At 35.1% G+C, this 24,830-nt stretch overlaps 1 protein-coding gene and 1 long non-coding RNA gene across 4 annotated transcripts in view; one reads left to right on the plus strand and one right to left on the minus strand.

Moving 5' to 3' along the window:
* Nucleotides 1-7,103, plus strand: part of LOC106870185 (GPI-anchor transamidase component GPAA1) — a 42,480-nt gene extending 35,377 nt beyond the window's left edge. For all 3 annotated transcript variants that reach the window (XM_089348982.1, XM_089348984.1, XM_089348983.1), the window contains 4 exons: nt 470-748; nt 2,057-2,256; nt 3,659-3,835; nt 6,444-7,103. In XM_089348982.1, coding sequence (XP_089205108.1) covers nt 470-748; nt 2,057-2,256; nt 3,659-3,835; nt 6,444-6,741 — 954 coding nt within the window. In that variant the 3' untranslated portion in view covers nt 6,742-7,103. The remainder of the gene's footprint in view (nt 1-469; nt 749-2,056; nt 2,257-3,658; nt 3,836-6,443) is intronic.
* An 8,448-nt stretch (nt 7,104-15,551) lies between these two features.
* Nucleotides 15,552-24,750, minus strand: LOC128247418 (uncharacterized). The gene is made up of 4 exons (XR_016241041.1): nt 24,186-24,750; nt 19,305-19,367; nt 17,170-17,322; nt 15,552-15,677 (listed from the first exon to the last, which is right to left on the minus strand). It is a non-coding gene; the product is annotated as an uncharacterized LOC128247418 (long non-coding RNA).
* Between the last annotated feature and the right edge of the window lie 80 nt (nt 24,751-24,830).

Consider the following 24,830-nt stretch of genomic DNA (forward strand, 5'->3'; position numbering starts at 1 on the left):
TCTATCTCATACAGCTCCCCATTGCTCTATCTTCTTTATACAACTCCCCATTACTCTATCTTCACTTAACAAGGTTTGCTGCTTCCTTTCATGCCCACCTAGCCTCAGGTTGTAAATGCATCAGTTGGAAATATGTATGGTGTATTTGTCAATTTCTCACAGTGTTGTATTTATATACAAAGTCCTGTCTTCCTCCTAAGATCTCCTTTGGCAGGATTCAAGTAGGCATAGGTTACAAGGAAGAAGCTAAGAGTATTTTTTTGTATGTTATTATACTTTCTTCTCCACTTGATTTTGGTAAACATGATCACTGGAAGGCCATTTTTATTCAGATAAACATCACATCATCATCATCATCATCATTATCATATTCATCATTGATGTGATTTTTTTTTTTGTCTTCTGTCATAATTTGCCCAAATATACATAAGAATGATTTGAAAGATACATCCACCTTAACACATTTCATGCCATTTCTTTGTGGATTGGTTCTGAAAAGCCAAAAGACAAAAATGAAAAGAAGCCACAAAAAAGTGATTTAAATTCTTCCAAGCAAGAAAAAGATGAAAAAGAACATGAAACAGAGAAGCAAGAAAATGAAATAGAGAAAGATGACAATGAAGTAAGTCAGTCAAAGAAAACTCAAGAGATTTCTTGTGAGAAGAAAGAAGAAGATCCGTTGGAAAAATTATCTAAAGATGTAAATGATATTGAAGTTGATGACAGTTTGAAAAATGACCCAGATGAGGTAAGTAGCAAGAACTGTTTTGGGTAATAACTGTAATAGCTGGTTTAGCACAACGACTTGATATCAGAGATCAAATCCACTCTAACATCAGTTGGAGTGGAAACAAAAGACTTCCATTGCAAGTCTTTTTGCATTATTGGTGTGATTGTGTGGTAAGAAGCTTGCTTCCCAACCACATGTATGTGTCTTTATGTCTGTGTTTGTCCTGCTTGATAACAGGTGTTGGTGTGTTTATGTTCCCCATAACTTAGCAGTTCAGTAGAAGAGACTAATAGAATAAGTACCAGGCTTATAAAAAAAAAACAAGTACTGAGGTCAATTCATTCAACTAAAAATTCTTCAGAGTGGTGCCCCAGCATGGCCGCAGTCTGATCACTGAAACAAATAAAAGATAAAAGATATAAGATAGTATTTACATACAAATATATAATTTGGTTAATTTGAATATATAAAAATGAAACCAAATGTACATAGGGTCACGTCTCAGAAGATTGGCTCTTCTCTTTGGAGCTAGAAAATACTTTAGCCTCTAACAATTACTGACACAAAAAGTTAACCTCATATTGGAGTATAATTACTTTCATATACAGAACTTTGCTATCGTTGTATATATAAACATTTTAGACTGTATATGGAGAAAGTATACTTGACTGATTGGTATTAAGTCACTCCCAGACATGCTCCAGCTTCTGACCCACTGGCATGCTCTCTTTTTTCTCCACAGTTTTCTGTTGTTAGTATAACAATCTCTCGCGTGGCACCTTGGGCAAGTATCTTCTGCTATAACCTTGAGCCGACCGAAGCTTTGTGATTGAATTTGGTAGGCGGAAGTTACTGCCATGTGTGTATATGTCTGTGTATGTGCTTGTGCCTCTCCGAAAGAGAGAGAGGGAGAGAGGGGCTTCTTCGAATTGGCTGGTCTCATGACATCTCAACTTAGACAATCCAGACTCACCTGTCTCTCCCTCTACCTCTCATCACATAAGTTGTTATTAAGCCCCTCCTGTGGCCTGCACTGACCACTATACTTAGGCCTTCCATCCCAGAACATTGCCTTCCAGAACTTTCTCCATGCTCATGTCTTTGCTGCAGTATCAACTTGCAAGAGTTGATCATTTGTGGCGTCATTACACCCATACAAATATAACGAATAGAATGACCTAATTCAGTACAAAAAGTTTTTAAAAAATCAACTTTTACATTTATCTAAATAATCTGTTATTAATAAATCTTTCCAAAATGTATTCAGTGAAAATTTTGAAGGTGTTTAAAAAATTGCTAATATTTGTAAAATTTATTATCTTTCAGCTGGAAGATAAGTCTCGAGATTTACTGTCCATCATACCAATGATTATCTTAAGTTTCCTCGTTGGTTTAATGACATATTATTTACCTGATGTATTCAATAGCCATGCACGTCATTTGAAGATACCAACAGATGAGGCTATTACATATGGACTCATGGCATTATTCTCTGCCTGGCTTTTCTTTCCGCGATTCATTTCTAAGTAAGTTTGTGACAAACTTTGGAAAATTTCAATGTTTTCGATGAAAAGTAGATAGGAAGAAAAAGTTTTCAGATTTTATATATATTTATATTTTGAACTCATTTATCATATGATAAAATTTGTTTATGTAGCATCAATTTTTAAATTAGCTTGGTCATGGATTTCTCATGCATCCCTCACTCCAAAGAGAGAGACACACACACACACACACACACACACACACACACATCAATGTGCACAAACACACACACACACAAATTTTTCTTTTAAACCAATTCCACATAAATATTTTTTGATAATAGCAACAATTTATTTATTTGTGACATAGTGCTTAGAAATAATCGGCTCAAACAGGGGTTCAGAAAACTGTTCCATGTGACCCCATCAGAAGGCTGCGGTTGGTTGGTTTGCACCCTGGCGTGAAATAGAACAAGATACAAAAATGTGCCAAGACCAACCAATCAGAGTGGTGGACACAACAGGGTCCAAAGATGCGGCCAAAGGCTAGATGTTATCTGCTACGTCTGCATTCATGCATATATAACAGGGAGAGAAGCTTCGCATAGTGAAAGCTGATCTCAGGAGACTGAAGCCAGACTACTATGGATAAGACCTCTCTAGTCCATGCTTACATAGAAAATCATGTAAAAATGAGGATAATATGCACATATTTATTACTAAATATCACTGTCAGCCAAGTCCTTAGAATACTCATGTTTTTGAAGAAGGCATTGTTACTTGCTTTTTGCAGTGCTGAATCCATCCGCCTTTTAGGTTTTGTTATATCGCACGTGCAGATGACCTCTACTCAACTCTCACTTCCGACAACCTGACTCTACAGAACTTGACGTCTACTGACGGCTCTGGCTCGCTCTATGCGACGCTTCTCGTCTAGCTATTTATATGTATTAGACTAGTCTACTTATCGCCTGAGGGCGTTCACACAACAGTTTTAGTACTTTATGTCAGTTATGCTACATAACACTACATAAATAGGAAGATTTTTGCTGATGCTCCAGTGACCTAGCGAGCTACATGTCATTATCACCATTGTTTTAATGTCCAATTTTCCAATCTTGTCTGTGTCACAAAATTCATTGAGGCATATTTTCAACAGCCAGACACTCTTCCTCTTGCCAATTCTCACCTGTTCCCATGTATAGTAATATTATTTAATATTATTTCCACAAGGAGAATATCATATTACCTTACTACTTAACTACATATACTGAAATATTACTTGCTATTACTATTCTTGTAAATACCTTTTGTGTGCAAATAATGTTTTTGACATTAACTATATGTGTTTATTTACATGTAACAGAATATTGTCCATTAAAATGTTAAACTAATTTTTAGACATTTTAATTTAAGTTTATTTATATTTATTTTTTTCTTTCAGAAAACCACATGAATTTGATAATGGTTTCCAAGTTGATTGGCCACTGTTAAAATGTGTCACTCTCATCTTTCAATCCCTTGTTCTTTTTTCAATTGCATTAATGAACATATCTCTGGCATTTTTCCTTGCTGCTACAATTATTCCAGTTTCAGTCATTGTACAACCTGTGTCAAATAAGTAAGTACTTCAATTTTCTCTCAGAATCCTGTGTTTGAACAGCAAGAGTATTATCTGGCACAATCTTTTCATTGTTATTTAACTACAAATCAGCCCTGATTGGAGCACATCCATGGTCAACAGTATTCCATCTATGGCTAATCTTTCTTGAACTACATTATCTTAATCATCCTTTATTAAAATGTACACTCCCGGAGTGGTTGGCACTACACTCCTGGGGTGGTTGTCACTATACTCCTGGAGTGGTTGGCATTAGGAAGGGCATCCAGCTGTAGAAACTCTGCCTAATCAGATTGGAGCCTGGTGTCGCCTCCTGGTCCACCTGTCCTCAGTCAAATCGTCCAACCCATGCTAGCATGGAAAGCAGACGTTAAACGACGATGATGATGATGATATGATATAAGAAAGATTTGACTGTCAAGCGGTTCTTTTCATGGTCCATATCATTTTATAGAGGTTCCCTCATTGACTCTTGGAACTTCCATCTAAATATAGTATTTGACTAGCAATTTTGGGGTTGTGAGTTCATATGTATTGCTGCTTTGTTCATTCACTTAGTAGTGAACTTAATTGAATGTGTCTCAGTTTACCCTCGATTGTCTGTCTTTTTCGGTTGAAGTTACATGCATCAGATCAACTTCTTATCCATATGAAAGGAGAGGCCACTATATATCTAGTTTTTGTTTCATGTAACAACACATGGGGGACAACATTACTCATACTCAATAATTTATGAAATATTACACATATATCTCAAAACTGATTGTTCCCCCATTAACCCTTTAGTATTCATACTATTCTATCAAATACAATGCTTATTATTTTCACTTTGTTTAGAATTAATTATGCATTATCTTGTAACCTCAAGATTTCAATGATGTGACTGTTTTTAGAATGCCATTCTAAAGTAGGTATTAGAGGCTGAATCTGGCCGGTTTAAACCTAAAACAATATTTTGGCTAGATATGGCAAGTTTTAAATGCTAAAGAGTTAATCTATAAAAAAACAAAGATTTTTTTATAAATCTTGTTTCTGCGTTTTAGTGGAAGACATATTTCAATCAGCAACATTGTCATAGGAGAGTAATGGCCTTGATAAAGCAATTAGTCAATCACAGTTGCCATATTATGTGATTGAAGACTAAGATGTTTGCAGATAAGACACCCTGGAAAGAGATGCTTGCATAATGCATGTCATTCCTTTAGAAAAAAATCAGTTATATTGCATGGAATGACAGCTGGAAACAGTCAATTTTACAACAAAGTGATTGAAATTCGATTGTAAAGATAGTGGAATTCTCACTGATACTACAACGAAATTGGGAATTCAGTTTCGTGATGTAGAATAGTTATTGCATTACCACTTGAAGAATCGTCACCCCCAACCCTCAGTGAATATAATATGTATATTTATATTCAGATATCATTCCCTTGTGTTACATGTCTTTGTGGAAGTTTAATTTAAAAATTCAAAAATACTATACACAATGTTCCAAAATTAACTGAAGATAGAATAATAATATAGATTATATCACAAAATATTATTTATATGGTATATAGTACAGGTATTGTTGTTTAGCCCCAGGTCATCTTACTATTGCTATTTGTCCACCTAGGCTATCTCCATGTATTGATAGCACTGTATGAGACAAAATTTGTTTACAGGAAGTTAATAATTGTATAACATAATTGTCAAGTTATCCAGTATTATTCATTCTAGTTTAGCTAGTTAGTAAGAGTTACCTCCCTTGCAGTATCAAAACTTCTTAGATAACAGTTCAGCCTTTTCTAATACTTGGATGCTTGTAGAATGATAACATACATAGTTCTTGTAAACTATTGCCAGATTACATATCATAATTGAAAATTAGTAACAAAAATGTAAGAGCATTTTTGGGAATTGAATTTTATTCCTTCAATTTTTTAAAAGAAAAGAACAAGTTTTGTTATGCAGTTGAAGAAATTTAAACTGTAAAATAAAAATAATAAAATGATAAAATAAAAAGAAAAATGGCAAATTCGCTTTAACTCTTCAGCATTCATATTACTCTATTAAGTGTAACTCTTATTTATTCACATTGTTTTGAATTAATCATACATTATCTTATAGCTTTGACATTTAGATGAATGTGATTGTTTATTTTAAGAATGACATTGTAGGGTAAGTGTGAGAGGCTGGATCTGGCCAGTCTGAACATAAAATAGGTAGAATATTTTGGCCTGATATGCCAAAGGATTAGGGTTATATCAGATTGAATTTAGGTATCAAAAGGTTTAACAATAACAAAGTATTTGTTTTTTAATACTCATCTTCATACTAAGTTTGTTTTTAAATCTTACATATGAGAGGACATGTGAGTGTATGTATCAGATGGCAGATTTGGTAGAATACGTTCTGATTTTTGATTATGACTATTCTCTCTGTGTTGACTTCGCTTTTATGTTTCCGAAGTCAATAAAATAAATGTTAAAATCGATATTATTGACTGTGGTCATATCGGGACATATTGAATGTGCATGTCAAACGAGGCACTTTTGCTATGATTCTCATTATTTTCCATTTACTCTGTGTTTGTACTCACTAATTCATTTCAATTTGTCTTTCACAGGTTGCTCCGGTGTTTGCAGTCAGTGTTATTGCTACTAGTCTCACCACCTGTCCTCATATATTTGGCTTCTATTGTTTCAGTAATAGATGAGCAGAGACCAGATTCTGTGATTGATATATTTATTAATGCTTGGTCTTTGCTTAAAGATACTGTTTTATTAAGTATTCTAGACTATTCACTGCTCTCTTGTTGGACATATCCAGTATTTTGCTTTGCTATCTATCCAAACTGGATAATGTTGTGGGGTGTATCTCACATGAGACTTGAAAGCGACAGCACTTTATTCCGTTTCAGTTAAATCAATTATTTTTTTTTTTGTATTTTATTTATTCATTTTCATGTCAAAGAGGAACAGTGGCTGTGAATTTCAGCTGCTAGACTACAGACTAGATGGTCATGAGTTCAAATCTTACTACTGTTAGTTTTACTACAGCCATTGAATGGTACTTCTGAACATGGCACATAAATCCAGTCTCTGTTATTTCTGAATGACATAAAACAAAGTCTGTTCCTATTTCACTGTTGAGTTGTTAGCAGCAACCTACTTCTGTAATAACTGCTCCTGCAATGAACACATGGGAAAAAAAATTAATGTAAAACTTAATATTTACAATAATATTACTATTAATAAAAAGAAAACTGATTTAAAAAAAATCAAAATTTTGTATTTTTATAACATACACACACACTTTTTTGATTTGACAAATATCTGTAGTAAAGTTGTACAGAGCAGGTTAAGAGATGTGATATTTACATTTACTGACAAAACAACTTTTTGAGGTAAATATAGAAATGTCATCATCATCATCATTGTTTTAATGTCCCCTTTCCATGCTTGCATCAGCTGAATGGAATTCATTGAAGCAGTTTTTATGATTAGATGCTCTTCTTTTTATCAATATTCACTCATTTCCATGCAAGGTAATATTTCCCTATGGCCAGACATATTTGGAAACAAATGACACCACTTGTATGTTGGTGATGCTTGTTTACATCTATTTCACAATGTTAATACAAAGAAACACACACACGTACATTTATATATATATATATATATATATATATATATATATATATATAATGTATACACACATACAGCTAGCTTCTTTCAGTTTCTGTCTATCGAACCATGTGGTTGAGAATTGAACTTTTTTAACCAAATAGCCATACCTGTGCCTCTTTGTTTTCATTAAGAAGTTGTAACTTTTTGAGTGTTATAGTAACAAAAACCACTAACAATGACAAAAATTAATATATGAATTTGCAACTACTCTTACATTGGCTTGCACATAAAAGCTTACGTTTAACACAAAGCTGTTAATCCTCAACATTCAAGACTGACTGTTTAGCCAACAGGATTTGTTAAGATAAGGGATTAGAAACTCAACTTCAGATCACAGACCCACTTCACTTCTGAACAGCTTCCTTTCATGTCTACTATTTTTTTTTTCTTTTGCCTGTTTCTGAACATTTTTAATGCTTACCTTTAGTTTTGCTAGATCTTTTGGATTATTTCAGTCTGGTCTTTTGCAGTGCTTTTTGCATAATTTCCATTCCTCTGGCAGCTTTCATTGATCTGTCCAGTTCACATGGCTGTACTGTGTGACTGATATTTCTGAATTAATTCAGAATCAGTGGGCTAGCACAGAGAACTTATTAAAAATGTTGTCATTCTGCAGATGGTGAAACCTAAATACTTTGGGGATTGAATGAAGGTATCTCATCTGAAAGATTCCTAACATTTCCAAATCATTCTGCAGTAATATCTTTGATTCTGTTGTACACACCACAGGCAGTAACATATGGTCAGTGAGTGAAATGAACGTTTTTGTTAAACTAGTTAATGGCAAGTTAAGCTTATTTTATAGAAAAAAATGTAAAAAAAAAGGCACTGTTCAGGATAACCAAAAACTGAAAGTAATCTACAACCTTAATGTTTTTCTTTGTTTTCAGCATTAAGGCAGATTTTAGTAAACATATTTAAAAATTAAACTTAAATAATGCAAATATTGTTGAATTCTATGAATGTATAAATAATAGGACAAAGGACGAAGATGAAAAAGAACTTGTGAATCTAACAATATACTTTGAAGGGACTTGCAGAAAGATATAGAATGGAAAGTGGTGGTAAAAGCAGGAATAATGAGAACTAGTAAAAAGGAAAGGAAAATAGTAAATTCAACTGAAATGACAAGGAATATACACAAAACAAATTGATGAATTTAAATATTTGAAAAGAACAATAATGACAGATGTGAAATCATAGAAAGAAGCAAAATATCTGATTGCAGTAGCTCTGGTTCATTCATTTGTTTTATGTATGTGTTTCCATGCTGGCATGGGTTGGATTGATACTTATTTGAGATAACATTTTGTGGTCAAAAATGACCTTCCTGTTGCCAACCTGTAATAGTCATTATGTTGAATGGTTATGATTTAATTGAATCCACCTTACAACATGATGGGTTCAAAGAGAGAGAGCCAAGCAACACACTAATGAATGTACATTTTCTAAATGGTAACATATTCCAAAAGTTATTTAATTCAATGTAACAATGGTGGTTGGCACTCCGTCGAGGGTTCCAGTTAATCCGATCAACGGAACAGCCTGCTTGTGAAATTAATGTACAAGTTGCTGAGCACTCCACAGACATGTGTACCCTCAACGTAGTTCTCGGGGAGATTCAGCGTGACACAGAGTGTGACAAGGCTGACCCTTTGAATTACAGGTACAACAAAAATATGAAGAAAGAGTGAGAGAAAGTTGTGGTGAAAGAGTACAGCAGGGTTCATCACCATCGCCTGCCGGAGCCTCGTGGAGCTTTTAGGTGTTTTCGCTCAATAAACACTCACAAACCCCGGTCTGGGAATCGAAACTGCGATCCTACGACCACGAGTCCACTGCCCTAACCACTGGGCCATTGCACCTCCACCAATGTAACAATATGTATTTTATATCATCCAGTAATACTAAGATTCACATTGCAATAATATTGGACACAGGCAAAAGAATGGAAAGAATGAGTGCAAATATCAAAAGATGTGTTTTTGCCACTTAAAAGGGAGATATTGTGAAAAGATATTTGAGTCGATATCAACAGACAACCTCATTATAGATGTTATAATATATTCTATTAAAAATTATTGGTGTCAAGTTTTGGCACAAGGTCAGCAATTTTGGGGAAGAGGTAAGTCAATTACATCAGCCCCATTGCTCAACTGGTACTTATTTTGTTGACCCTGGAAGGATAAAAGGCAAAGTCAACCTTGGTGGAATTTGAATTCAGAACACAAAGATGGATGAAATGCTGCTAAGCATTTTGTCTGGCATGCTAATGATTCTGCCAACTCACCGCTTTATCTTGTTAGACGATATTGATAACATCACAACATCTTATTCTGACTCAACTCAACTGTAAAACAGAATTATACTCTTAAAAACTCATCTGGATAAGACAATATGAAAAGAAAACAATGTAAGAAGGAATTATGTCTGTTTAGAAACTGAAATTTGTTTCAGGGGGAAATTCCATAATATTCATTACCATATTCAAACTCTTAAATAAACACTCAGAATTTTTATCATTTTATTGCTGCATTAAAGACTTTCAATAAAAGAACACTTGATCTCGTCTTGACTTCAGCTGACATACTCCTCAAAAAGTGTCACAGAATCTAACGACAATAAAACATACACTACTGTTAACAGTAGTGTTTATGTCCCCCTTGAAATTATTGTGGACAAAGATAAAGTCTATTATCTAAATAAAATACTTAGCACTTTTTATATTTTACATGTTTTTAGTGCTGGGCACCGCCTTGAGGGATTTTAGTCAAATGGGTTGACCCCAGTACTTTTGTTTTAAAGCCTGGTACTTATTCTATCAATCTCTTTTGCCAAACTGCTAAGTTATTGGGACATAAACACAACAGCACCAGTTGTCAAGCAGTGGTGTGGGACAAACACAAAGACACACACACACACAAAATGTGCCTTTCAGAATTCTACAATACTCTTTTACTCTTTTACTTGTTTCAGTCATTTGACTGCGGCCATGCTGGGGCACCACTTTTAGTCGAGCAAATCGACCCCAGGACTTATTCTTTGTGAGCCTAGTACTTATTCTATGGGTCTCTTTTTGCCGAACCGCTAAGTTACGGGGACGTAAACACACCAGCCTCGGTTGTCAAGCAAAGTTGGGGGAGACAAACACAGACACACAAACATATATCTATATATACATATATACGACGGGTTTCTTTCAGTTTCCGTCTACCAAATCCACTCACAAGGCTTTGGTCGGCCCGAGGCTATAGTAGAAGACACTTGCCCAAGGTGCCATGCAGTGGGACTGAACCCAGAACCATGTGGTTGGTAAGCAAGCTACTTACCCCACAGCCACTCCTGTGCCTATAGTCTATTTTTTTTAGGTACTTATATGGTCATGATCAGTTTCTATCATTAAAAGCAGCTCCACACAGTTTACTAAACAGAAAGAAACTAACCCTAACCCATCTCAAATTAAAATTTAGTTAATTACAATCGTCCTTCCTCCTTAAGTCATGCAGGTGTGGCTGTGTAGTAAGAAGTTTGCCTCCCAACCACATAGTTCTAAGTTCAGTCCCACTGCATGACCCCTTGGACAAATGTTTTCTGCTATAGCCTCAGGCCCACCAAAACCTTGTGAGTGGATTTGATAGACGGAAACTAAAAGAAGCCCACTGTATGTGTGTGTGTGTGCAAGACTGTTCATTTTTTCGACATATTTGATAAAAATGTAAATTCTTCATGAATAGGAAGGCATAGTTTTGTCATAAGAAGTTTGCTTCCCAACCACATTGTCCTGGGTTCAGTTCCACTGTGTGACACCTTGGATGAGTGTTTTGCCATAGCCCCAGGCCAACCAAAGTGTGAGTGAGTCTGGCAGATGGAAACTGAAAGAAGCCCATCATGTGTATGTGTATTTGTCCCCCATCACCAATGCATGACAACCAGTGTTAGTTTGTTTACAACTCTGTAACTTAGCTGTTTGGCTAAAGAGGCCACTAGAGTAAGTACCAGGTTTAACGTAAAAAGTAAGTACTCAGTTCAATTCTTTCAACTAAAACACTGCAAGATGGTGCTCCAAAGCCATAAGCACAAGACCTACACCACAACATTTAAGCATTTATTGCTGGCAAACACTGGGGAATACATCCTCAAATATTACATGCATCACATTTTCTGTTTTTTAATTCAAATTTTAGAATAGTGAGTGTGAAGGATTAAAGATTTCCCAAAATGTTTCATAATAGTAAAGTGTTGAGAATCTCTGATGTAGATGATGGTGATGGCAGTGATTGCCTGCAAAATATTGTAATTTTAAGAAACATAAAAAAATCAAAGTTAACCACCCGACTTACTGCTCTTTCTAACAGGTGAGCAATAGATCAGATAAAATTCAAAACAACTTCAATCTCTCAGTACTAGTCCAATGCATTTCATGTCTTTTCTTTTTTTTTTTTTAGCCGAGTTACTTTATGTTTTGACTGTCATCAACCTTGAGAGAATAATAGAAAACATTAAGTCATTTCTTACTCTTTGCCTCTTCGTCTGTCTACCTCTTGTTCTTTGTTTTGTTTTTTTCTCTCTGCTATGAAAGTAGTTGGTAAAATAATGTGTCAGATAAATCAAGTAAAGTAAAGCTGGTACGTAAGATGTGAAGAGTAACTATGACTATGTTGTAAAATCATTAATTAAGTTCAAAAGAAATTGAAGTGACTTAAGGATGCAAATGGCTGGGATGGATAGGGAAAAAGACAATCAGTTAAGACGTCAGTAGATCAGTATATGCTATTGCTACTATGTTTTCCAAAGCCAATACTATGTAACTCATTGACTGAGCTTTGCACTGTCAGTAGCTATCACAAGCTATTGTCCTTTACAACTGTAAGTAGTGTAGTACTGTAAAATTAACGAAGTGCTTTGTTACTTCGCCTTGCTGAGTTGATGATATCATGTGATGATACTCAATGAAAGAATTTTCAGTAAAAAAGTTACAGTAGGAGTCTAAAACAGAATTGTTTTAAATTTTGTTAGTGTTTTAAAATAATTATACTTTATAAAATGATTATGATAATGTTTCCTAGGCTTAATGAGAATGACTTAATGTTTTTTAGGCTTATGAAAATAAAGATATTTTGAAATGCAGTCTTGTCAAATGGCAATTCCCCTCCAGCTTCCACACATCTGTATCCAATGACCATATTTCACCTCATTTGCTCCATTGTTCATGCATGCTAACATTATGCATTCATTGACGCATGCTAGTTTCTCAAAATATAAAAATGTTCCCCACCTGTAATCTAGGTAGACTTGTTGACTGAAAGCTGTCTTAGTCATGTACACAATGCTTTGCTGATAATAGGATGCACTATGGTTAGTTGTCCTGTAGCCAATTCATTCAACTACTTTTGGACATTGGTAAAAAATATGGAAGTAAATTTCTCCTCTGTATTCATTGCATTTCAATGTAATGAAGCACTGGGTGTCCATTGTGTTTCATGCTTATACATGAAATCTCTCCTGTACCTTACATCTAATTTCTCTTATTATATATTAGCTACAGAGGCAGTATTAATACTGAGAAGTAATATTTATCCACATTTAAATATGGATATTCTATTAGAACAAACTTTACTGTGGTAGAGACCTTTAGAGAAACTCTCATATAGGCTTTTGGTGCAAAATGCAAGCTTCTAATTTCTCTTATGCTTAGTTTTACTTTCAGTTCATTTGACCATTGTTATTCATGCATACAACAAACATCCAGCATTTCATTCTTGCCTTCACATATTCTCTGCATTTAATGCCCATGTTTCACTGCCATGCTTCCAGAACACCCGCTTCTACTGCTAATTAAATCGTTTAGATAATAAATATTATGAACTACTTCAAAAGATCTCCAAGCATTTTAAAGCTTTTCTCAAAAAGCATTAATGATATGCATAAGAAGGGTGAAATGGTATCAATATGGTCAATTGTCAATGATCAGACCCATTCTCAATGAGATTTTATTTTGTCCACAATTGATCATTGATGCTGCTGATATTTTACTTCTCATGGCAGGTGTAACTTTAGTTAATAAACATTTTCGGAGGCTCGCTACATTAAGTATATTAGCCTCCATTTATTTGTTTTCATGCTGAAAGTGTCTTTGGATAAAATTTCCCCAGTAATTCTTTCTATGAATTTAACTCTTTTATTACCTTATTTCTTTTTATTACCATATTTCTTTTGTTTCAGTTAATTTTGAAAATAATGAGGGATTATGTGAAATAACTATCATTATTAAGCTGTGGTTTGGAACATAAATTAATAGAAAATTTTTTCGATACATTTTAATTTAGATGACATTAAAGTAAAGTTCATATAGAACCAAGAGTTCTCAGATGGGTTGGTATCAAAATGGCTAAATTACTTTGCAAACTCACCTCCCTCATATCATACTTCTTGGTCTACAGTTGTCACCATTTATATATCTATCTATCTATCTGTCTATCTAGGGTGGGTAAAATTCCTGAGGTCCATGGATGAGTTCTCTCCAGCAGTCTTTGTCCCTCATCATTGCTGCCATGTCCTGTGTCTCCCAAAGACTAGTGTCTGTCCTTAGGGCATCAACATATGTCATCCTCAGTTTTCCTCTTCTAGTGTGTCTATGTAGGGGCTCCTACAGGAGTACTGAGTGCAGTATCAACTCTGAATGATGGTGTCCTGGGTATGGACAATAAACTGCATCCAGTGGCAAGGCTCCAGTTTGGGAGTTCAGGAGCTGTGGAGAATGTGGAGTTACTCCTTAGTTGTCATCACTCTCAGGTCTGCTCTGGCCCTGTTAGGGCCCCATTTATGAGTTAAATAATTACATTACTTGAGTGGTGCTGGTAAGGTATTATCAGCCATTGAAAAAAACCATGGAGAGTGTACTTAGCAGCACTAGGGTTAGAGCCCTAACTGCACTGTCAAGGATCTTAACAGGATCCAGCCCGAGATGGAGAAGAAGCTCAGGGATAACCAGAACGGCTTCAGAGAGGGAAGATCAACCACCAGTCACATCCTAATGCTGAGGAGGATATTAGAGGGAGCTAGAGCAAAGAGTCTCCCTGCTGATATGCTTCTCATTGACTTTAAGAAGTCCTTTGATTCTGTTGACTGTCACTACCTGACGAAGATCTTACATGCTTATGGAATCTCCAAGATAGTGGACCTGATATCACTGCTCTACACCAACACCAGAGCCCAAATCATTACATCTGATGGGATGACGGAGTTCTTTGAGATACTGGCTAGAGTGCTTCAGGGAGATACATTAGCTCCCTACCTTTTTATCATCATGGTGGACTATTGTATGCATCTTGCATTGGAGAAACACTAGGACTCTGGCTTTACTGTAGTGTTGGTTCAGAACAGGAGGGTCAAGGCTAAAAAGATATTAGATGCTGAATTTGCTGATGACATAGTTCTGATGACAAACATAGTGAGGGAGGCAGAGGAGTTGATACAGGAGGTGGAGGCTGTGTTGATGAGTGTGGAGGCTGAAAATGAATGAAATTAAGACGAAGTATCTGGTAGAGAACATTAAGAAGCCAGAGGAGATTATGAATGTAGGCGGGAAGCCACTAGAGTTGGTTGAGGACTTCCTGTATCTGGGTGCAAAGATTGGGAATACAGAAGGTGATATAGTTGAGAGGAAGAGCAAAGCCGGGGCGGCATGCCACATTTTGAGATCTGTATGGAAGTCGAACCTTTGTAAAGACCTGAAGATCTGTCTCTTCATTGCTGCAGTGGAATCTGTGCTGTTGTACAGGTCTGAGACTTGGACATTGACCAAGAAACTCACTCAGATGGTGAATGGGTGCTACATGAGAATGCTGAGGATGGCTCTGAACATTAATCGGTATACACTGAGGATGGAAAACTTAGAGCTGTATGAGAACCTCTCAATAGTTAGCTTGAAAATAACATGGAGGAGACTGAGGTTAGCTGAATATGCTCACTGTCATTTATATACAGGGTGAGCCAAAAGTAGCTATACGCATTGAAATTCTTTCATTTTATTACTTTTACACTCATTTATTACAATTTCATTTATGAAACACAGTTTAACCTCGTAAATGGTCGAAATGTCCTCCTTCAACATGGGAACATTCCTCAAATGTCCCAGAACACCATTACACACAACACATTATTCACGGTACCTGTAAAAAACAAATAAGTCAATTTTAAAAGTGTTTACCTACTTTTGGCCCACCCTGTATATCATATATATTATGTGGATTTTCTGAGAAAATGTATAGACACATGGCTAAATGCTAACAACTCATTTTGTACAACATTCCATTGTGTCTGTCATTCCACTTCCTTTTGTTGCAAAAAGGAAGGCAAAAAGGAAGGCATAAAGTTGATTAAACTGAGCTTTACTCCTAGTACCTGAGTAGTAACTATTTTATTGACTCCAGATAAATATGAAACAGGTCAACCTCAGCCTTTATAAGAGTTGAACTCAACATAAAGGAACATAACTTAATATATTTCACCTGATCCCGTGGCTTTTCTGTTTCTGATGCCACCCCCTCTTTATTACCACTAAGTCTACTGTTATTAAGATATAATAAATGAGTTGAGTTATATTTTTTATATCAACGTCTAATGTTTGAACATAAAAGTCATTCATTGAAACAGTTTTTAGTTTAGTTTGGCCATCCTTCTGGGTGCTTCAGTGGTTTCACTCAAGCATGCCATCCATCATGGTCCCCCATGCATGTTCTTAATTCATCAACATTTGTCATTCCACTGTCCTGAAGCAAGTTGACCACATAGGTTAGACGTTTCCTTCAGGGGGTTAATTTTCCCTTCAACTGACTGTCATAAGACCAGTTGACACAGTTTCTTCAGGGCGCTTGACACAATGACCAGCGATTCCCATTCTTCTCTGCTGAATCTTCTCGATCACTTTGGTTAGATCTTGATAAAGCTGATTGTTAGTTAAATGAGCTCTCCATGCAACATTCAAAGCCGTTGTTAACATTCTTGTGTAGCAGCCATCTATTTGTTGCACCCAAAGTTTTGAAAAGATGAAATCATACTATACTTTGCAAACAAATTGTTGAATGAGAACTTGAAGCCAAAGTAATTATCAGAGTTTGACCTGCTCCCTATTCCCAAATCAGATCTCAGCTATACCAAGAACTATTGAGACATTGCATTATCTTCAATAGTAGCCAAACTCATCAACAAAAGGATCCTTAATAGCCAAGCATTCATAAACATCTACAACAAAATCAGAATGGATTCCAACATAGTAGATCCTCAGCAATGCACATTCTGACTCTTGGAAGATTAACTGAAGATGCCAAAACACACAATAGGAAAACTGTCATCTTGTATGTTGATTAAAACAGATTTCACATTAATTCTTTTAACTTACTAATGTATGACTTTTAACTTACTAATGCTATATAACTTGGGTGCCAATTACTTCAAGAAAGAGAGAAAGGGAGAGAGAGAGAATAGGAGAAAGGGAGTGAGGAGAGAAAGGTAGACAGAGATGACAAGATAGACAACCTTTAATAAGGGTGATGGGGTTAGGAGGCTCCTCATAACTCCATTTCACTCATTAGAATATTCCATAATTATTTGCTAATGAGTTGGAGAAATAAGTTTAATTTTCTTTTAAATGGTATAGCTCACCTTTTAATTAATTGCTTATTCAAGTAAAACTGTCATGAGAAATTTTTCTAAAAACGTGGTCTTCCTGCTTGAAAACAAATGTTAAGCTGTTTTATGTTTTTTTTCTATTGGTTTGGTTCATATGAAGGGACTTTAGTCACTGTCTTCACATGCCTGTCAATAGATGAGATGAGTTAGTTATTGGAAACAGTGGTGATGAGAGATCTGATCTTAGGATGATGGGAAATCTAGACACAGGATCAAGGGAATTTGAGATAAGAAATAATGATAAGCTATGCTGCTGACTAATTCAACCTAACCCATGACAGTATATAAAAAAACAAGACAAAAAGAAAACAGGGTTTAGTTGAATGAATCGACCCCAGTACTAATGTTTTTGGAAGCTTGGTACTTATTCTATCAGTCTCTTTTGCTGAACCAATAAGTTACGGGGATGTAAACACACCAACACTAGTTGTCAAGTGGTGATGGGGCACACACACACACACATGATGGGCTTCTTTCAGTTTCCATCTACCAAATCCATTCACAAGGCTTTGTTTGGCTTGAAGCTATAGTAGAAGACACTTACCCATGGCTCCACATAATGGGACTGAACCCAGAAAATGTGGTTGGGAAGCAAGCTTCTCACCACACAACTATGCCAGTGCCCTTGATTGTCTTTTTTTTTTAAACTTTGAAATTATTTTACTTCACTCATTTTATTTGTTTACACCAGACATTTAGTCAATGGTTTGCAGGTGTGACCATCCCGTCTTTTTCAACATAGTTTATCACAAACTACATTTTCAAACATGTCCATTCCATTTGTTTTCTGTTAGAAGAGTAGAATTTGAAATAAATTTGGCTGTGAGTCAAGTGACCATGTAGAGGCTCCATTGTTGAATCACTTCATGTAGGTGCTTTTTATGTCTCTGGGCATGAACTGTTACAAAAGCATTGTGGCCTTTCAAACTTTGTACATATAAAATGGCAGACTTAATGAAACAAAACTGAAACAGCATAAGGTAAACAAATAGCCGTTAGTAAATGTATATGATGTATTTTAAATTATATTTTTATTTAGTAAGTTAGTAAAATGCAAGTGACTTATTTTATATTATGTTTTAATTAGTTAACTGAAATATAATAATGATGTGGGCTAGTATAATTATTGCTGATTAATGTTGACTATTAACGATCATTCGTTTATCTTTTTTGCCATCTTATATGTATAAAGATCGCCCATACCCCAGCTTATCAAGTTTTTGTTACTAGATATAAGAAATTATGGGAAAGTTAACTAGATCCAAATTGTGTCATATCTAAGTGGAGATTTGTCTCTTTTTTACAGAAAATTGAAATGCACATCAACTTCATGAACTTTCAAAGTTTAGGCAGACCCATAACGTCTCTGAACAACTGCCAAAAATTCTGTGTTTATTTTACTTTATTCCCCAGCCCATTTATTACAAACACTTTATACTGAGTCATTTGTTTAAATCAGTGCACTTCCATTTAAGTCCCCTGAGGTGCCGCTAACATTGCCTAATCACGTCAGAGTGTCAAATATAGAACGCTAATCTATGCTAAACTTGAAGCAATGATTCGATAAGAAATTAACTTCTTGAAGTTTTAGCGGTGATTCAAATAAAGTAATCAAGAAATTAAGATATATTACACTATTATATTTTTGTTGCTGTTTAACCACTGGGCTAACCCTTATCGAGTAGATTTATCATCAAAGCAATGGTGGAGGAAAAGTTTGTGTTGCCTGAGGTGGTCCTTGAGTTCACACCCCCACCCACGAAAAGCACATTACGCATATTACAAATGGTGGTAGCAATAAATAAATAAATACATAAAATTTAAAAAATGTCTGCTTTTAGCTAAGCTAGTGGAGTAAAGGTATTCCAGCCATGACCATTCCATCTGTTTTCCATATGCAGAGAACCCATTAATTCAACGTATCCCTTTCTAACTATACGGTGCGACTTAAGGGAGATTCAGTTGCTATTTCTAGCCTGCCGAGCAACTGTGTCGAGGCTCCCTCATTGGCCTGACCTTAGTAGAGTTACAAAAATTGCAGTCTGCGTTAGTAAAAGTTATAATGGAAGTAAAATCTTTAAAGTAAATTTCAAATATGATTAACATACCTGTTTCATTTTATGTCGTAATCTTCATAGTCTTCTATTAGGATTTCATTCATTTCAAGGTTCCTTTATAAAAATATTAAATTGAGTTTTGTTTTTGACTAGTATTTTAGAGGGATTTGAACCATAATTTAATTATTTCTCAGAATTTTTGTAACACTATACATACATACATATATACATTAAGGCTATGACTTTTTCACAACCTAATAACTCTATACTGTAATTTGATGAATAATTTCATAAAAAGTCAGCAAACTAAAATTTATTTTGCTTTATTAGCAAAAAACGTCACCCCCAACTTAAGAAATCTAACACAGTTTTAACCCAAATCATGCAAAATTCTAGTGGGGTCCATAATGACTGCTCAAGTTTTTACCAAACTTGGTGTGCTGATTCAATGCAATGCAGAAATAGTATATCTGAAACTTCAGCTTTCTAGTTGAAGTAGTTTCAGAGTCTTTTTAAATTATAATCACTAGATGGCACTAGATTCACTCTTTAGTATTTTCTGCTGCCTAAATCTTTGTAAACGCAAGAGAGATGTGGAATAAAAGTGTATTTTTAAGATTACTGAATTGAAATTGCTCTATGCAAAGGTTCAAAACTAGGCTATTTTAAAACAGAGACCACTACAAACATTTGATAACATATAAAATTAAAAGCAATACATATTTTTAACTTTATAGGTTTAATTCCACTTTTAAATCACTGTATAAGAAAAAGGGTGCTGAATGTTAGCAAATTTTTAAACATAACAAAGAATTAATATGTTTTGTTAGATAAAATAAATCAAAGCTGAAATTTCTCCCATTTTTTATGAACATCATAAAGATCTTGAAAGCATTTGATCATCTGTTCTGGACAATGATTTGTTCTGGGTATTTTCAGTTTTGATGGTTCTTGACTCCAAAAGTTTTTTGTAGAGTTCAATGTTTTTTATGAACTTGCAGGCTACCACATAACTTCTGATAATCATATGCATTGGACATTTGGTCAGTAAACCAAAAATCTGCCCAGCTGAGAGATGAATTGACAAACATTGAGAAGTAAAACTCTTTTCTCTGGTAGAAGAATAAATGCCAAAAGAGCTAGTATTGCTCAAGAATTCCATCTTGTGTTACTTAAGTTGGGTATTTTTTGAAACTTTACAGTAGGAAATTTGCCAGTTTCTTCAACAAAATGAAAATCTCTGGTCAAATGAAATAGAAGTTTCATGTCATCTTGCCATCCTGTTGATTCAGTAATCTTTTCTTCACCCTTGTTGAAATTAGCCTGGAGTTTCTTGTAATTACTTAGAAGCTCTGGGACGAATGTATCCAAGTTTGTTATCCATTACAACATGGAGAACTCTATCAAGGATATGATACTGACAACCAATAAATTGCGGTTCTTTCATACCCTTTTGAGCAAAAAGTCTTTGCAACTGAATGACAATGCCATTTCTTTTCCTAGTGTTCACACTCGTTGTATCAGCAACAATCATCTTTACATAGTTCCATAAATTGTATTCATCTAAAACAGCTGTTATTCCTTTCACAACAGTATCAGCTTTTCCATTTGGTAATTGGAGTGCTTCTGACTTAACTTCTCTCTGTTCATTCTTTAAAACTAGCACTTGGTATTCTTGGTCATCAATACGTTTACCATCAAAATGCAATGACCAGTTTTCCAAATGTAATGTTTTCATCGTTTCCTTTTGTAGTTTAACAGCTTCTTTGATAGTCAATCTGTAAATATCAGATTGGGAAGGAGTCTCGACATTGATTTCATCTTGAGATAATTGTTGACAAACTTGCTGCTTTTTGGGGTTGATAGCTTGGAAGATATTACTAACTTGGTTGCAGTTCCAGTTTTGCTATACTTCCTCCTTGTTTGTGTGGATTCTTCATCTGATTTTTAGGACTCTTGATATTCACATTTAGTCTTTGTTTCAGATGTTGACAATGACACTGGAGTTGCTCTGGTTGAAGTTGACATTAGGAACACTTTTTTTCTTTTGGATAGATGGATAGTTTTGGAACTGGCTCCCTTTCCATTTGCATACACAACCTGCCCCTTGCTTTCAATTTGAAGATAATATAACCTTCTCTCTTCACTGTACAGCCATTCACCGTTTTCCTTTGTGATATCAAAAGTTCCTTTCAATGAATCGTATTTTCCTCGTCTTACTCATTTATCGTAGGTATTCAGCGCTTTTTCTACTTTTGCTTGTACATTTTGAATTCATAAATATGAGAAATTTAATTTATTTTGCCATAAAAAAGTTACTTCTTTCAAAATTTCCTTTGTTCTTTCTTTCCTTCCTTTGATGGTACCTCCAAGGAACAAGTAGTGACCGACAGTTTGAAGTTTTATTGGTATCCTGCAGATGTTTTCCAAAGAATGCTCTTCTAGAGAAACAGGTCTTCTTTTCCTATGTTTGATTTTTATCACACTCAGTACATGTCCTCAGATTGCCATCCAAACACTCTGAGATGTTCGTATTGGAGCTTCCGGTCGTTTCCAAATTTCTGGCAGAGTGAATTGCGTCATGGTGTTGTTTTTCTCACAGATGGTGCCCAACTGACCCTACGGTATTGTGTAGTTGACAAAATCAAAAACAAATCATGCGCGAAATTAAAAATATAAAATGGCGACAATTTAGCCAATGCACCCTGTATATAATGGGTACTACTAAAGCAGCGCGGACCCGAACGCGCAGTCGCGCGTCCGCGCTAGCTAGTCGTGAGTGGTCGATCCTAACCGTAACCCTATTCCTAACCCTAACCCTAACCCTAAACACGTATTCATTTGCACACGCGGGTTAGGGATAGGGTTAGGGATAGGGTTAGGGATAGGGTTAGGGTTAGGGACAGGGTTAGGGATAGGGTTTGGATCGACCACTCAAGACTAGCTAGCGCGGACGCGTGACTGCGCGATCGGGTCCGCGCTGCTTTAGTAGTACCTATATAATGTATGTATGTGAGTGTGTGTGTGTGTGTCATTGTGTTTGTGTTTGTCCCCCACCACACCGCTTGGCAACCAGTGTGAGTTTGTTTATATCTCTGTATCAAGCAATTCGGTAAAAGCGACCGAGAGAATAAACAGCAGACTTAAAAGTTTTTACTGGAGTCAACTTGCTCGACTAAACACTTCAAGGCGGTGATGCCCTCAGCATGCTCGCAGTCCCAGTCACCAAAACAAAGTTGAAATAAACGACAACCACAGCTTATTTTATTTAGCGTTCAGTGAATTTGATACCAGAAACATCACAGTTTGAACCTACGCTAATTTTCTCCTTGAAACAATATCTCAATACTATTGAAACGAGTGGGTAGGAAATGGTATTTCCATTTTGTCACGATCCTGCAAGTTGTCCATTCACGTGATTTTGACTTGGCTCATTCACTTCTTGAAAATGAATCATATGATGATATGTATCAGGATGTATAAAAAAAAAGACAAAATAAAAGCAAATAGTAGAAGAGGAAGAAAAAGCACGAAATAGAGAAATAAAATTTTGAACTGAGAAGGAAAAGTTAATTTAATGAAAATATAAACATTTGAACATTTGAAAATATGATTTACTGTCTGCCTGACATAAATTTGTGTACGTGTGTGTGTGTGTATGTGTATGTGTGTAAAAATTAATATTGAGAGAAGGAATTGTAAAAAACTTGCTTTGTATATATATATACAAATATGTGTGTTTATCTATCTATCTATCTATCTATCTATCTATCTATCTATCTATCTATCTATCTGTCTGTCTATCTATCTATCTATCTATCTATCTATCTATCTATCTATCTATCTATCTATCTATACATACATAATACATAATGCGCATGTGTATATATGTGTATTCAAAATTAACTAGGGTAAAGGAAGTACGTTCCCTTGGTACTTGTACCCCGACCGATGCCCGGTGGTCCAGAAATATTCGAAAAATCTGGAACATCTGTGCAGCAGCAATCTTCTAAATTTCATGTTCCTATTGGAACGCTGTCCAACATGTATGAAATTTGTAAACTAGTAGGCCGGGGATGGGTGACAAGAAAAAAGAGCAGTTACAAAACTCTAGTTTCTTTCAAAGCAGAGAACCGCCTTCACCCTATCTCAAAAGATAAATAAACATATAAATCACAATAACAACAGCAGTCCCTCTTGCAAATGACGTATTTTGTATTCGAGTTGAAAAAATTTTTTTTTTTTTTATGCTTCTTTCTGTCACCGTCTTGTTCGTAATTGGCTAGAAATAAGGTCGGGCAATAGTAGCAGAGAGCGATTACTAGTTCTTATTTCTTTGTTAATTACTTCCATATGAATTTAAAAAACACTTCACTAATAACGTAGTTTCCTTTTAGTTTGGATTATCCAACAACTGCTTTCTGAGAACAGTTCTGTTTTCCGTTATACTGTGTGTGTGTTTGTGTGCGTACATGATGCATTAATAGTGCATTTATATGTATAAATAGTACACTAATATGGATATTGAGTATATATGAATATTTATGGTACATTTATATATGTATATATATATATATATATATATATATATATATATATATATATAGATATATATACACACACACATATATATATATATACATATATATGTATGTATGTATAAAATTATACACGAAGGGAAAGCCACTAAGTGGTTTTCCCAACACGCTAGAAATGGGAGTTAGATTCCAAACCACGGAAAAGCTATTCTTATTTTAGCACGTTGAATGTAGGCGGGCAGGACAATTTGAGAGAATTTAAAAAAGATTAGTCATTCCCGTACTTTTAAGTTTCGCCCTTAACAATTAAATACACTAATTAATTAATTAATCGTCTATGGCTCACCAGTGAGAATTGCTTTGGACATATAAATATAAAAACTCGAATACATACCGCATCAAACAAGAAACATTGAATATTGGGTTTACATCTTTGTATATTGAAGAATTCAATTCAAATATTCCACCAACAGCGCGCCAAAAACCAGAGTAAAGCAGCAGTGAAGTTTTAAACAGGGTAAAAATTGAATATCAATTTTTATTAAGTTTTTGTATTCATTTTTACTAGTGGCACTGGCGTTTAATTTTTACTCTATATTTAAAGAAAGATGTATATGGGAGAATTTACGAAAAAAACAACAGACGAAGACAGGTGGTGTAAACAACAAATGGATGTATCAGTTTAACGCTCGGGAATAGAGAAAGTCTTTGACGTTTCGAGCTACGCTCTTCAATATGCAGTACATCTTGCCATGAGGCAGGAAAGTATACTAGTCCTGATATATTTAATACTCAATATTTCATATATTCAATAAGACATTCAATACTTCATTTCATTTTACTATTTATAATATATATTCCATATTCTATATCCCACATTGATTTTATAAGAATATAAATAAAACAAGGATCTTGTTCAAAACGGGGGCACCAGTATTTTCTTAACGAAACACTTTGAAACTTGGGACACTGGTAGAATGTGTCGTATAAAACATCTTTTTCTCTTAGTCTTCTTAACAAAAAAACGTACATCGCTAGT

The sequence above is a fragment of the Octopus bimaculoides genome, chromosome 3 (genome assembly GCF_046866305.1).
Source record: "Octopus bimaculoides isolate indiv1 chromosome 3, ASM4686630v1, whole genome shotgun sequence".
Taxonomy (NCBI): domain Eukaryota; kingdom Metazoa; phylum Mollusca; class Cephalopoda; order Octopoda; family Octopodidae; genus Octopus; species Octopus bimaculoides.